We start from the raw sequence: 14532 nt of genomic DNA, 5'->3' as shown, positions 1-14532 counted from the left end.
GTCTCAGGGTCTGGGAGTCTGTGGGTGGGGCAGCAGGACCCTGGCTGGCGTGGCTTCTGGGTCGTGGGCAGTATCCCAGGCCTGTCTGGGTGGTGTTGTTAAGTTCCTAGATGGCCGCTCTCCCCTTCAAGATGGCGTGGGGTGGCCTCCGTGCCCGAGTCCTGCCGTCCAGGGAGTGCCCGCAGCCATAGTAGTCTCTCCCTGTCCAGAGAGTGTGGTCTGCCCGCCCCTGGTACGCCTGTCTGATTCAACTGGCCCTCACTCACTCACACACACACCACACGCACACACACACTCTCCCTTCACCTCTCACTCCCTCACATCCTCTCCCTCACCTCCGTCCTGCCAGCCGCCATCTTCCAACCTCCTCAATAAATAATTGAGTTTTATTTATATTCTTCTAAATAAGCAATTTCCTTTATATAGCTTTCAATATGTAGGAATAAACAAAAATACATTTATGATTATGTGACAGAACACACACTTTCAAACACACCAACACGAGTACAAAACCCGGTCCCCTTGGGGCATACTCTAAATTACCAGTTTAATGTTGTCCTCACAGGGTGGAGCAAGGGAGTGCCAAGCTGGACGCTTGCCTCGGTTATAGAGCTTGATTATAAGGCAGCAGAAAGTGCCAAGCCTTTAGAGTCAGTTGGCAGTTCTCTTACTGGAGAACCAATTAAATAAATTGTTTTGGATTGTCCTTCCTAAATCATAACTTCCATAAATACTTAGACAGGGAACTGATTTGTAAGATTTATTTGAAATAGTGTAAGTCAACAGTTTATACATTTCACCAGGAGTTGGTTACATTTTCAACATCTTTTCTTTAAAATTAAATGACTTCAATGTAGGTCTCACAATTTTACACGAGGAATTATAAGAAGGTTTCATCATAACGCGTGTGGTTTTTCTGGTACCCATAAGTTAGCTTTTGGAAGGAGGAAGCCCTGACACATAGATGGTCATGCATAACCACGCTTTAGCTATGCTAGGGTCCCATAAAAATTCAGTAACATTCATGATTCAGATGATATAAATTGTTGTGTCATTAAATTTTAATATATCTTTATTTAATTTATGTTTGTATGTGCATGAGAGGGAAAGAGAGAAAGAGGGAGAGAGAAAAGTCTCTTTGTCTCTCTAAGATGATTTCATTGAAATTAAACTTTCTCTTTGCAAACTAGTTCTTCACATTTTTTCCCTCATGACTTCCAATTCATTATTTGGAGTTAGGTTTTGAGGATTCTTAAACTCTAAAAAATAACTGTCACTAGTGTTCTTAAGTTCTTAAAATTACTCCTATTTAATTGTAAAAAAGCCCCATGTAGTTGTAAGTTACCCAAGATGCTTGTATAGATGTACTTCCTAAATTTATCTATGGAAGAAATAAAATCTCTCCTTCAGGTAGATCAAGAATATATTTAATAAAAGTTGTCTGGAAAATTATTTTTAATTTTTTCGGTCTTAGTTGAGAAGTGAATATTTTAGCTTTGATCTTAAATGCCTAAAATTCATCAGTTAGCTCTTATGGGAGCATGTTCTTACAGGATAATTAAGATTGCTATGGGACTGTACAATGACTTTATATATATTTAATTTTAAGACTTAATACCACCCATAAAATATCGAGTAAGCAGAAGTTTCAAATAAATAGTATCTTTTCTTGCCTCATGTTGTTCTTTCTGTCTTGAATGCTATTCCACCACTTCTTTTTGCACGTTTTGATACTCTGCCTACGTATCAGCTTTAGTGAAACTTCTTAGAGAAGAGGCTTTTGATGCTGCAGATGTGTCTGGGTTCCTCTTATCTCCTCCTGAAGACCCAATTTCCTCACTACTAGCAGTAATCCACAACTGTCATACATCTCTTACCTCTGCCTGGCATGCTGCCACAGTACTGTGCAGTGTTCATATGGTTTTCTTGAGGAAAATATGAAATCCATAGTAATACAGAAAGATAAAATTGCTGGTGAAACCATATTTATGTAAAGGGTATTAAATAGGGAACTTGCAGTTTATTTTGCAGTTGAAAAGTAGTCGTAGAGTTTTAGACCGGCACACCCGCATACAGACTTTGCAACAGAGAGGCATTTATTCCACTAGATCCCAGTTTGCTCAGCTATCCAGTCACGGTAGGCTGTCACGCGAGTGTACACTCCTGGCTTATCTGCCAGACCACATTGTTCCCCCCAGCTCACTATCCCCACGAGGAACCAGAGCCGCCGTGTGTCCTGTTGTACCAGTGGGCCACCAGAGTCACCCTGAAGAAACAGAAACAGAATAATGATTTCAGTGTGAAGACAACCCCAAAGCGTTAAGGAGTTTATTTTTTATGGCAGTGGAAACAGTCATAGCCATTATGACAATACAGTTAGTCTGACATTACCTGGTAAGATACTATACCAAGTCATGTGAAAATCACCAAACTTTTCCAAGAACACACATTCCTTCAGCAAGTGTGAGAAGATGAGGGGCACATTTTCCAGGCTCCTTCAGTTGCTTGGTTGACTCCACTCAGCACAAGCTTTATCTCCCTTAGGAAGCCTTCCTGAACACCTGTGCCTTCCCTCCCCCTGCCAACCCTTCCACCTTTGGGCTGGATTAGTTTGTCACGGCCTGTGTTCCTATATCTCCTGTGTATCTTTTTCACCACTTCATCATGGTTTTACACAAGCACATTTGTGTGCCTGTTTGAACTTTCTCCCACTGGGTCAGTTCCTCTCATTGTGGCAGCTGCACATCTCTGCAACCCTCCTTGCATTTTCATGATACTTGTTCAGTGTCTGCTTTTCTGGTCATTCTGTAAAGTCCATCAGGGGAAGGGGCCCACCTATTCCAGACACTGCTGTATTCAGCCCATGGTAGATGCTAAGAAAACATTTGTTGAGTGAGTTTTTAGAAGACTCACTTATCCTTCTATTCATAGTACTCTCCCTGCATGGTGTCATTAAATTTGTTTTATTTTTTATCAGACATATGTCGTAGCAATATCTTTACTGATACAGCTCCTAGGGCAATGGAAACTAAGGAGAAAATAAACAAATGGGACTACATCAAAATAAAAAGCTTCTGCACAGCAAAAGAAACCATCAACAAAACAAAACAACAAGAAAGCCCATGGCATGGGAGAACATATTTGCCAATGTTGTATCCAATAAGGGCCTAGTCTCCAAAATTTATAGGGAACTCATACATCTTAAAAGAAAGATAAACAATCCAATCAAAAAATGGGCAAAGGACTTAAGTAGACACTTTTCGAAAGTGATCATACAAAAGGCCGAGAGACATATGAAAATATGCTCTAAGTCACTAATTATCTGAGAGATGCAGTTCAAAACGACAATGAAGTACCATCTCACACCTGTCAGAATGGCTATCATCAACAAATTGACAAACGGCAAGTGCTGGCGAGGATGTGGAGAAAAAGGAACCCTTGTGCACTGATGGTGGGAATGCAGACTGGTGCAGCCACTGTGGAAAACAGTATGCAGTTTCTTCAAAAAATTAAAAATGGAACTCCCATTTGACCCAGTGATCCCACTTCTAGGAATATATCCCAAGAACTCAGAAACACCAATCAGAAAGGACATATGCGCCCCTATGTTCACAGCAGCACAATTTACAATAGCTAAGATTTGGAAACAACCTAAGTGCCCATCAGCAGATGAGTGGATTAAAAAACTGTGGTATGTCTACACAATGGAATACTACACTGCTATAAAAAAGAAGGGACTTTTACCATTTGCAACAGCATAGATGGAACTGGAGAGCATTATGCTAAGTGAAATAAGCCAGTTGGAGAAAGACAAATATCACATGATCTCACTCATTTGTGGAATTTAATGAACAAAAATAGAGGCAGAGTCATAGAAGCATTGAACAGACCATCAAACTTCAGTGGGAAGGCAGGGGAGGCAGGGAGCGGTGGGGTAAGAAGTTAATCAAAGGACTTGTATGCATGCATATAAGCATAACCAATGGACACAGACACTAGGGGTGGTGAGGGCATGTGCTAGGGGGTGGGAGTGGCTGGGGAGAGGTCAATGGGGGAAAAAGGAGACATATGTAATACTATCTGTAATACTTAAAAAAAAGAAAAAAAAGAAAGGGGATTCCACTGTGTGGGAGAGCATATTTGGCAATGATACATCTGATAAGGGGTTAATCTACAAAATATATATACTCATACAACTTACCAAAGGAAAACAAAAAATCAAATTAAAAAATGGGCAAAGACCTAAATAGACACTTCTCCAAAGTGGACATACAGATGGCCAAGAGACATATGAAAAATTGCTCAACATCACTAATCATCATAGAGACCTAAATTAAAACAATGAGATATCAACTCACACCTATCTAAATGTCTACAATCAACAAATCAACAAATGACAAGTCCTGTGAGGGTGTGGAGGAAAGGGAACCCTAGTACACAGTTGATGGGAATGCAGACTGGTGTAGCCACTATGGAAAACAGCATGGAGTTTCCTCAAAAATTAAAAATGGAACTTACATTTGACCTAGTGATCCCACTTCTAGGAATATGTCCTAAGAAACCTGAATCACCAATCAGAAAGAATATATGCATTCCCATGTTCATAGCAAGACTATTCACCATAGCTAAGATCTGGAAATAGCCCAAGTAGATGAGTGGTTAAAAAGGCTGTGGTACATCCTATATAATAAAAGGCTACTATGCAAATCAATCGTACAGCAGAACGACTGGTTGCTATGATGTGCAATAACCACCAGGGGCAGATGCTCAACGCAGGAGCTGCCCCCTGGTGGTCAGTGTGCTCCCACAGGGGGAGCACTGTTCAGCCAGAAGCTGGACTCACCTCTGGTGAGTGCAGCCAAGGTGGCCGGAGCCTATCCCGCTACCGCGGCAGCACTAAGGATATCTGACTGCCGGCTTAGTCCCGCTCCCACTGAGGAGTGGGCCTAAGCCATCAGTCAGATATCCCCTGAGGGCTCCCGGACTACAAGAGGGCACAGGCCAGCCTGAGGGACATCCCCCCACAAGTGCACGAATTTCATGCACCAGGTCTTTAGTTTATAAAATAGAATACTATGGAGTTGTAAAAAAGAAGGATCTCTTTGCCTTTGAGAGAGCATGGTAAGACCTGGAAAGTATTATGTTAAGTGAAATAAGCCAGTCAGAGAAAGACAAATACCATATGATCTCACTTAGATTTGGAATTTAATGAACAAAAGAAACTGAATAGGTCCAGGGACATGGAAGCATACAGCAGACTGATGATTCTCCGGGGAAAGGGGTTGAAGAGGAAAGAGATTAACCAAAGAACTTATATGCATATATACATAACCCATGGAGACAGACAATAGTGTGCTGAAGGCTTGGGGAGGGGGTGGGAGTAGGTTGGAGGGAGTTCATGGGGGAAAATAGGGGAAATCTGTAATACTTTCAACAATAAAGATAAATATAAAAAATCCAATATTTTTATTTTTTATGAATAAGCAGAAAGATATTTATATGGCAATGAGTAAAATGCTCCTCATGAAATACCAGCCAATTATAATAATAAACCAACCAACAAATATGTGCATAGGCTTTCCAGTTGGGGAGACAAATTTAGTAGGTCTTACATGCTGCATGATGAGGTAAATCTGTGAGTTCTGGAGTTAGATAGCCAGTGTTTGAATCCTCCACTAACCAGCAACATGACCTTCGGTAAGCTATTTAATAGCTCCTTGTGCCTCAGTTTCCTCATCGGTAAATGTTTTTGAGTGTTTAAATGAGGTTAACACATATAATGCCTGGCATAGAGTTAGTACTAATAAAAATCAGCTATTATTACCAAGTGTGCTTCTAGAATAGTTTGCTATTCATTTGACTGACCTTGGTAGCTAGTGCTTCCATGCCTACTTAATTACTGGTCTAGATGGGAAGATGGGTTAATGTGTGAATCATCAGAGGCACTGCCTCTTTCAGATTATGCATCTGTGCTTCAGATAACCAGTGCTCAGCACTGTTTTCACCATTGCCTTTTTGCTGCTATTTCCACTATTGTAAGACAATTTTCTGTATAATGTCTTATCAAGAGTGCACAGGCAAATGTTAAACGAAGAAGGACATGTCATGTTTTCCTGTATCTAGCCAGCTTCACTGTCTGATTGTGCAGATATTTGAATTTGTGTTCTTTCTTCTAGACATTGCTTTGCTGAGTGCAAGGAACACATTGTGTTAGCAAGTGTCTGATGCACAGAAACTAATATATTTTCTTTGAATGAATGAATGAACAGAAATGATAGGACATCGTAAGATCTTATGTGAAGTGCTATTTATTCTTGAGGCACAAACTGTACGCATTATAGTATTTCAGCTGAAAATTAATGAGGCCTGGAGTAGAAGACACAGGAAAGTTTCAAGATGAGTTATGGCTTCAACTAGGCTTGGGGGAAGAGCCGAATTTGTATATGCCGAAGGTAAAGGGCATCATGAGTAAAGCATGATAACATCCTTTTATACTCATGTGTGTCCCTAAGTCAGTGGGTGTTAATGCTCTTAGTAGATCTGAAATGGTCAGTGCAGAGGTGTGTTGCTTATTAGATTAGTGAATTATCTGCAAAACTACTATGAAAGTTGAGAGTTTGTTGTTTACAGGGCCAGCAATAAAAAAGAAGCTGCTAAGGGAAGAAGAAGCGGCCTCTACCACAAAGTCATATCCACTTAAACTGGGGATAAAAGGCCATGAGTAATTAACAGTATCCTGAAAATAAATAAACAACGCCCCTCACCTACACACAACTTGCAATCAATAAAAATGTTTCATTTTGGGGAAAATGTGCATGGGTTGGAGTCTTCACAAAAGTTATGTAAGAAGTTCTTCTTACTCAGTTTTTAAAAACATGTTCACTAAATAAAAAAGTCAGTAATGTTTGAGAAAAGAATAAACCTAGTTTTTCTGCATACAGTTCCCAGGAAAAAAGTATCAAATTCCTCAAGAAAACAGATTGATTTTTCTTAATTCCAGTAATGTAATTTCTGATACTGAGAAGCTGTTGCTATTAATATATGGAATTGGATTTCTGATAAAATCTATGAAAAGATATAACCACATCAATGGTGTAGATAACTTAATTAAAATTTTTAATATTAAAATATTATTGTAATGATTTTAAAGGGAGAATTTCATATTTATTGTTTGCATTTTTATACTTGGTTTAAAATTATAGGCTAGATCTAAATTTTTTTCTCATTTGTGCTGTTTTACAATTTGAGAGCTCTTGTAACTCAAGTAATTAAGCTTTTAAAATAAATTTTCTATCTTCAAGGTGCTGATATTGAGGTGTTATTTAATCTTAAAATCAATTATTGCCCATGACTCCTAGATGATAATTAATTTACTTAAACCCTCATAGAGATTAAACGGTTGAGATTACAGTTATTAAGGCCAGTGATCATGATCTAGGTTAATAACAATAAAAATAGCTGGTATTTCCTTGTTGCTTAGTATGTACCCTACAAATTTAATCTCCATCTACTCTTTAGTAGGATGTAAAACATTAGATACTACTACTACTATTATTATATCATTATCCTCATTTTATCTACACTAGTAAAAGAGAAACATGGTAATTAGCGTACGACCGCTACCCTTCCCATTGGCTAATCAGCATATCCTTAAGCAAATTAACTGTCAGCCAAGATGGCGGCCAGCAGCCATGCACTGAAGCGAGCAGGGAGGCTCGCTTGCTCCAGTGACTGCTGACTCCAACTTTCCCCGCACTTGCCGGCCTCTCAGCTGCAACTCTAAGCAACTATGTACTATGTTGCAAATAAGAAGCTAAACAAAACCCCAGAAACTGGCTGTCAGTCAGCCAGGTTCAGCCAGCCTGACCACAACATTGTATCAATGTTTTCAGCAGCGAGGCCTCAGAGCTAAAGCTGGCCCAGAATAAAAAAGAAAAAAAGGAGCGGTTGGAAGCTTCAGCCACCCGCTTCCGGAAAACAGCCCTCAGCCCCTCAGCCAGACTGGCCAGGCACCCCAGTGGGGACCCTCACCCTGATCCAGGACACCCTTCAGGGCAAACCAGCCAGCCCCAACCCGTGCACCAGGCCTCTATCCTATATAGTAAAAGGGTAATATGCCTCCCGGCACCGGGATCAGCATGACAGGGGGCAGCGCCCAAACCCCCTGATCGTCCTGCGGCTCTGTGTGTGACAGGGGGCGGGGCCACAACCTCTCTATCCGCCCTGCTCTGTTCGTGACAGGGGAAGGCTCCCCAACCCCCTGATCAGCCCTGCTCTGTGCCTGATAGGGGGGAACTCCCCAATCCCCTGATTGGCCCTGCTCTGTGTGTGACAGGGTGCAGCGCCCCAACCCACCCCCCCATGGGCCCTGCTCTGTGTGTGACAGGGTAGAGCCATAACCTCCCCATTGGCCCTGCCCTGAGTGTGACAGGGTGCAGAGCCCCAACCCCCTGATCCGCCCTGCTCTTTGTATGACAGGGGGCGGTGCCCCAGCTCCCCTATCAGCCCTACTCTGTGAGTGACAGGGGGGAGCTCCTCAACCCCCTGATTGGCCCTGCTCTGTGCATGACAGGGGGGAGCTCCCCAAACTCCTGATCGACCCTGCTCTGTGTGTGACAGGGTATGGAGTCCCAACCCCCCTGATGGGCCCTGCTCTGTGTGTGACAGGGGGTGGCGCCGCAAACTCCCCATTGACCCTGCCTTGAGTGTGACAGGGGGCAGTGCCCCAACCCCCCAATCGGCCCTACCCTGAGTGTGACTGAGGGTGGCATTGCAACCTCCCAATCTGCCCTGCTCTGTACATGACGGGGCAGTACCCCAACTCCCCAATCGGCCCTGCTCTGAGCCTGACCAGGGGCTGCACCTAGGGATTGGGCCTGCCCTCTGCCACCTGGGAGCAGGCCTAAGCCAGCAGGTCGTTATCTCCCAAGGGGTCACAGACTGCAAGAGGGCACAGGCCGGGCTGGGGGGACCCCCCCACCCCCAGTGCACAAATTTTTGTGCACTGGGCCTCTAGTTGATAAAATAATTGGTTATAGATGTTAAGGAATTAAAACTTAGGCCTGTCTGGTTCTTGAGCTTGGATTAACCACTCTGCAACCTGCCTTCTCAAAATTAGTAAATTAGTATTTCATGACAAATCAACCTCATAAAATGAATTTTATCTCTAAAATCTAGATAATACCTTTTTATAGGACCAGGACTGTATATTACAATTTATCTCTTTGACTATCATGGTATCACATGCTAGTAAGAACTTATAAACTTGAGTAGAGTCATTGATAACATGGTCTTGAACTTACCCGGCATGCATCCACTCCACCTTGAGCCAGTCCAGCACATAGCATTGAAGACAAGACTGCGCCATCATAACTAGTTGGTGCATTACATACACTATTACTTATTATGTTGACCTGTCCTTGTTCTAGTTCTGGAACTGGGTTGCCTGTTAATTACAAATCAGAAAGAAAATAGATTCAAAATAAGTAAATAAATTGAAGACTCTACATTGAATATGGGAAGGAATAACTGTACTCCAAACTTTATCTCTTATTCAGAAAAGGCTATTAAGATGTACTTAGGTGTCTCTTCTCAGTAAAGATACACATGAGTAGAGAAAGATAACCTTTTTTACACAGATCAGTTTCTCTCTCTCTCTCTCTCTCTCTCTCTCTCTCTCTCTCTCTCTCCTTTCGCTTTGTGATGCCACTTAGAATTTAAAAACAAAAAAATAAATCTGCCATTTTAAAATTGACGAGTAGCATTTAAATTATCTACTGACTGACTTTGAATTGGAAAATTACATGTTGAATAACCTTTAATCTAGAAACAAAAGAGAAACTAGTCTGTTTTCAAGGCTAAAGAACTAATTTATTTTATATTGATGTTCCCTCAAAAAAACAATGCCATTTTTGTGATTCGCACAAATTTTTATATACTACACCAAATCACATTGGACCATCAGAACACAATAAAATATTTTCCTGGACAATTAAATCTTTGTGTTATTCTGGAGAGACATCTATAACATTGGTAAATCCCATGAAAATTGTTAATGCTATCTTTCCACTCCTCAGCTGATGATACTCTTATTTTCCCCTTGGCCCTATTTGCTTCCTCATATTTATTTCCATTTTATTCATTCAATAAATAAATCTGAGCAATATTTATGTATACCTAGAGTGTCTTGCTTGAGGCAGGATTTATTTCATTCCAGAATACCTTAAATGGCTATTAATACCTTAAAGGGTGTTAAAACCCTTAGATAATATCTAGCCAAATTCTCTTTTAAAAAATGTTATTTTATTTTTCTTCTTATAAGGGAGCCATTTGAGTAACATGGAGTCTCTGCGTCATTGAAAAATTCATGTATTTTCATCACTTTATCTTGTATTTCCCTATGAAGAACTCATGTTTCTTTATCACCTTATTTTACATTTTCCTGTGCATTTGGGAATTCTCCATAGTAGCTAGGGGCATTGCTTTGCTTTGCTGAGGGAACTCAGGAATAACTACAGTTTAGACTGACCAGAATATAGTATGGCTATGTTTGTAGAATCCATCTTTCAGGTGCTCCCTAATTTAAAAAGATTATATAATAGCAAGTACCAAGAGATTTTTTATTTTTTCCTGAGATACTTACTGTCATATGCTCGTGATCCCCATCCTGTTACATAAGCAGTAGAACCAGGTACAATATTCTGGGTAGCCTCTGGGAGACATACTGTATGGATATTTTTGGTAAAGGTGACACCTTCTACAAGCTTCACAAGTGCAATATCATTTTCATGAGCTGCAGAGTTATAATTGTTATGGATCAAAATAGTATTTACTGCTTTTCTCATTACAGGAAATGCTGTGGAAATACCAAAGGTGACAGTCCATCTACGAGGATCAGAGTAGCTAAAAAAAAAAAGAGAGAGAAAGAAAGAAAGAAATCATGGATTTGAATAGGGAATTTGAAAACATGTTAAATATTTGGATTTTGTGTTTTTTACCCTCACCACCATCGAGAAACTGTTTGGTCAACCCCTCTTTGCTATATATTTCTGTATCACATAGCTAGCAGTTGAGTTGAACTCTTCACTGACACAATAAAGAAACATAGAAAGATTTTAGAAAATATATCTTAGGTTGGTGAAATCTCAGTAAGGATATTCTGATGCTTTGATATGCCTTCATTGATGTTTCTCTTTTCTACATCCTCCTATCCAAACAACTAAGAAGTCTGAAGGACTCTCTACTTTAGTTTTAACTCATTTCTTCCATCTGTATTTTTTCCTTGCCTTGCCTTTAGCCAAAAGTTCTATATAAATAGTAATTATGAAAAGGGGCTCACATCTTATTAGTTAATGAATGATTTTTCTGTACTGTGAGGCTTGTTGAAGATTTCTGTGTACATGTGTACAGTGTGTGTGTGTGTGTGTGTGTGTGTGTGTGTGTGTGTGTGTGTTTAGAGAGAGCGAGGGGGGGGGGCAGGTGAAACCACTCACTAATATAACAAAAAATCTAAGGCATTATCTTTGTGACCTAGAAATTTGGATTTCTTAGTGAAACTCCCAAAACACAGACCATAGGTTAATAATGGATGAATTTCATGGAATAAAATTTAAGTATACTATTGACAAGTTTACTAGATGGATGAGAAACCATGAAAAAATACTTGCAGTGTTTAATATCTAAAACTTTTGTAGAATATATAGAAAGAAATCTGTAAACCAATAATAAATGTGCAGAAAAACTGTTATAAAATGGGCAAAACATGTGAATAGAAAGTTCATGGAAGGGGAAGGTCAAACAGCTAGTAGATACGTATGTAAAAGAATACTCAAACCCACTAGTAAGCTGAGAAATGGAAAATATAACAATAATGAGCATCTAATGTATATTCATGAGGATGACAACAGTTTAAGAAGAGAATAACATGGTGTCGGTGAAAAGAAGTTCAAACTCTTTTGCATTGCTGGTAAAGATGTAAACTTCTGGAAAGCATTTTAGTGTGTTTGGCAGACTGCATATATACTTCTGGGTACATATTTCAGAGAAATTCTTGAAGGTTGTAGAGAGGCAAAAATGAGGGTGTGTGTGTGTGTGTGTGTGTGTGTGTGTGTGTGTGTGTGTGAAGTTGGAACAACCTACTTGAATAAAGGTATATGGTGGAGTTTATGGTGGACCAGATTAAAATTCCCGGGATTGAGCTCCCCAAATAAGGAATAATATGAGCACAATGCTACTTAAATAAATGAAGGGCACACACACACACACACCCTATACATTTTGTAGGTAATTGTATATTTGAAGACATATGTAAAATATCAGTGTGAGGCCTATGGGAGCAGTGGAGGTAGAGAGAAAGATCTTGTACGGAGTGGTGAAAATAAGGATCTATTAATTGTAGGGTTAACTCAACGTGCTCCTAAAGTTGAATAAAAAAAAAAAAATGTAGTCTGGCTGGAGTGGCTTAGTTGGCTGGGCAGCATTCTGTGCAACAAAAGGTTGGTGGTTCTATTCCCAGTCAGAGCACATACCTGGGTTGCAGGTTTGGTCCCAGGTTGGGCACATATGAAAGCATCGAATTGGAAGGCAACCGATCGATGTTTCTCACTCTCCCCCTCTCTCTCTAAAATAAGTAAAAATATGTTTTAAAAATGAAACCAAATAATAATTTAATGGTTTTGTGGAGTTTAGATATATACAGTGGAATTAATACAGAAAATAAAACTCATATATCCAGGAAATGCTTTTATAAGTCACAGTAGCTTGTATAAAGTAAATACCAGTTAAAAATTCTAAAGAAAAAATATTTCACAACAAGAAAATACGTGATTATTTTACATTGAACTTCATTTGATCAGGGTCTTTCCATGAAGATTCTAAAATATATTCTTTGTGTCTTTCTTCCCTCTTTGCCTCCTTGCTTCCCTGTCTCCATTTCCTCCTTTATGTTTTTTTTTTCTTCCAGCAAATGAATAAGATCATGGTTTGAGAACCAGTAAGATTTAGATTTGAATCTTGGCTATGCCACATATTAGCAATATTATTTAGGGAAAGTTACTTACACTCTTTAATTCTCAGTTTATTTAATGCATAAAATGTGATAGATGATTTCCTCTCACACAATTTTAAGCATTAATTCAGACAAGTAAACTATGTCAAGCATAGTGCTTGGCACAAAGTAAATACTCAATGAAGGTAACTATTCTTTTCGCTAGTTATAATTCAGCAAGCCATTACTAAGTATCTACTTTGTATAATGAATAGTATGACTCTCTGAGAATAAGAATATACATAATTATGGGTGGAGTCCTCATGTACCTGTCTCTCCTGGTTGTTCCAGATGGGTAGGTAGCTGTGGCCTCACCTTCTGAAGCAGTGAGCTGCTGTGAGGATCCATGTGTTACTGAGCAGCTCTACGCACTAATGAAGGAGGAGCCTAACAGAGATAATCATAGATCACAGGCACTACTGTTAAAGGTTAATAAGCATATTTTTGTGAAAGAAGGTAGGAGAAGGAAAGGAGCATCAGGGAAAGCTTCATAGAGGAGGTAACAATTCAAGACTCCTTTCTATGAGGGCCTCATCACTTCTATGTCCCTTGACATAAGATTGGTCCTGCCCCAAACAAATCCTCATTAATGGGTTCTCAGTGACAATCAGGTCTACAGGGAGATGCCAATACAAGGTTCATATAGTTTGCCAGCTCTCAGGGATAAGTCAGGGTAGTGAATGGAAGGATTTGGGGAGACAAACTTCCCCAAATGCTCCAAGCCTTTAAAATCATGGATTTCTTTGGTTATCATTGGTGATATTTATAACTGTGGCTTTCATGATAATTGTGGCTTTCATTTTTAACTGTGGCCTTTACTTAGCTTTTGGCGGTCGGATCTGAATACAGCTTAGAATCCTGCTCTCTTTCTATCGCATTCTTGATTACTCTAAGTGCTTGTTGCTAAGTCCAGGTATTTGCATTTCTGGTTCCTAAACTCAGGGGTGATCACAATCAATTAATGCCATTCCTTTTAGGTGGCAATGAAGACTGAAATTTTTTTGTTAATTTTGTTGCTTGTATTTTCTGATATATAGCAATAAATGTGCTGATCTAAATCAGAAATTTGGTTACTCCTGATATCAGAAAGTTCTGCTATCAGAAATTTAAAATGTATTCATTGTGTAAAAAATACATTGAGTCATAATATAGTCATAAGAAAATTTCAGAATAATATGGGTTTTCCTAAAACATTTGTTCAGAATACATGTACTAATCTTTTAAAATGTTACTCCCTCTTAACTTAATAAACACTTTTGAAATAGGCATTGTAGTATGAGGCAGTACCATCAAATCTGTAAAGGACTTCTTAAATTAGTGAAGATTTTATAGAATTCCAATAGACATGGAGGTTTGGAAGGAATATTAACAGTTTAAAGAGAATAATCAGATTGAGCAAATGCTCTGAAGTGGGAAAATGTAAGCAGAGCCCAGGGGCAGAGACTAAGGTAATCTTGTTGGCACTTAAGGCTCATGCTTTGAGAAAT

General features: G+C 39.6%; 1 protein-coding gene across 1 annotated transcript in view; it reads right to left on the bottom strand.

Annotated features, from left to right (window-relative positions):
- Positions 1-795: 795 nt before the first annotated feature.
- TMPRSS11D (transmembrane serine protease 11D) overlaps positions 796-14532 on the bottom strand; it is a 51725-nt gene continuing 37988 nt past the window's right edge. Inside the window, exons 8-10 of the mRNA XM_070410191.1 lie at positions 10643-10902; positions 9303-9445; positions 796-2266 (exon numbers count right to left, since the gene is read on the bottom strand). Coding sequence (XP_070266292.1) covers positions 2105-2266; positions 9303-9445; positions 10643-10902 — 565 coding nt within the window. The 3' untranslated portion in view covers positions 796-2104. The remainder of the gene's footprint in view (positions 2267-9302; positions 9446-10642; positions 10903-14532) is intronic.

This window comes from Myotis yumanensis, unplaced genomic scaffold (genome assembly GCF_028538775.1).
Source record: "Myotis yumanensis isolate MYYU_CA2020_CCGP unplaced genomic scaffold, mMyoYum1.0.hap1 SCAF_1, whole genome shotgun sequence".
Taxonomy (NCBI): Eukaryota; Metazoa; Chordata; class Mammalia; order Chiroptera; family Vespertilionidae; genus Myotis; species Myotis yumanensis.
This window is presented reverse-complemented; position numbering and strand designations above follow the sequence as displayed.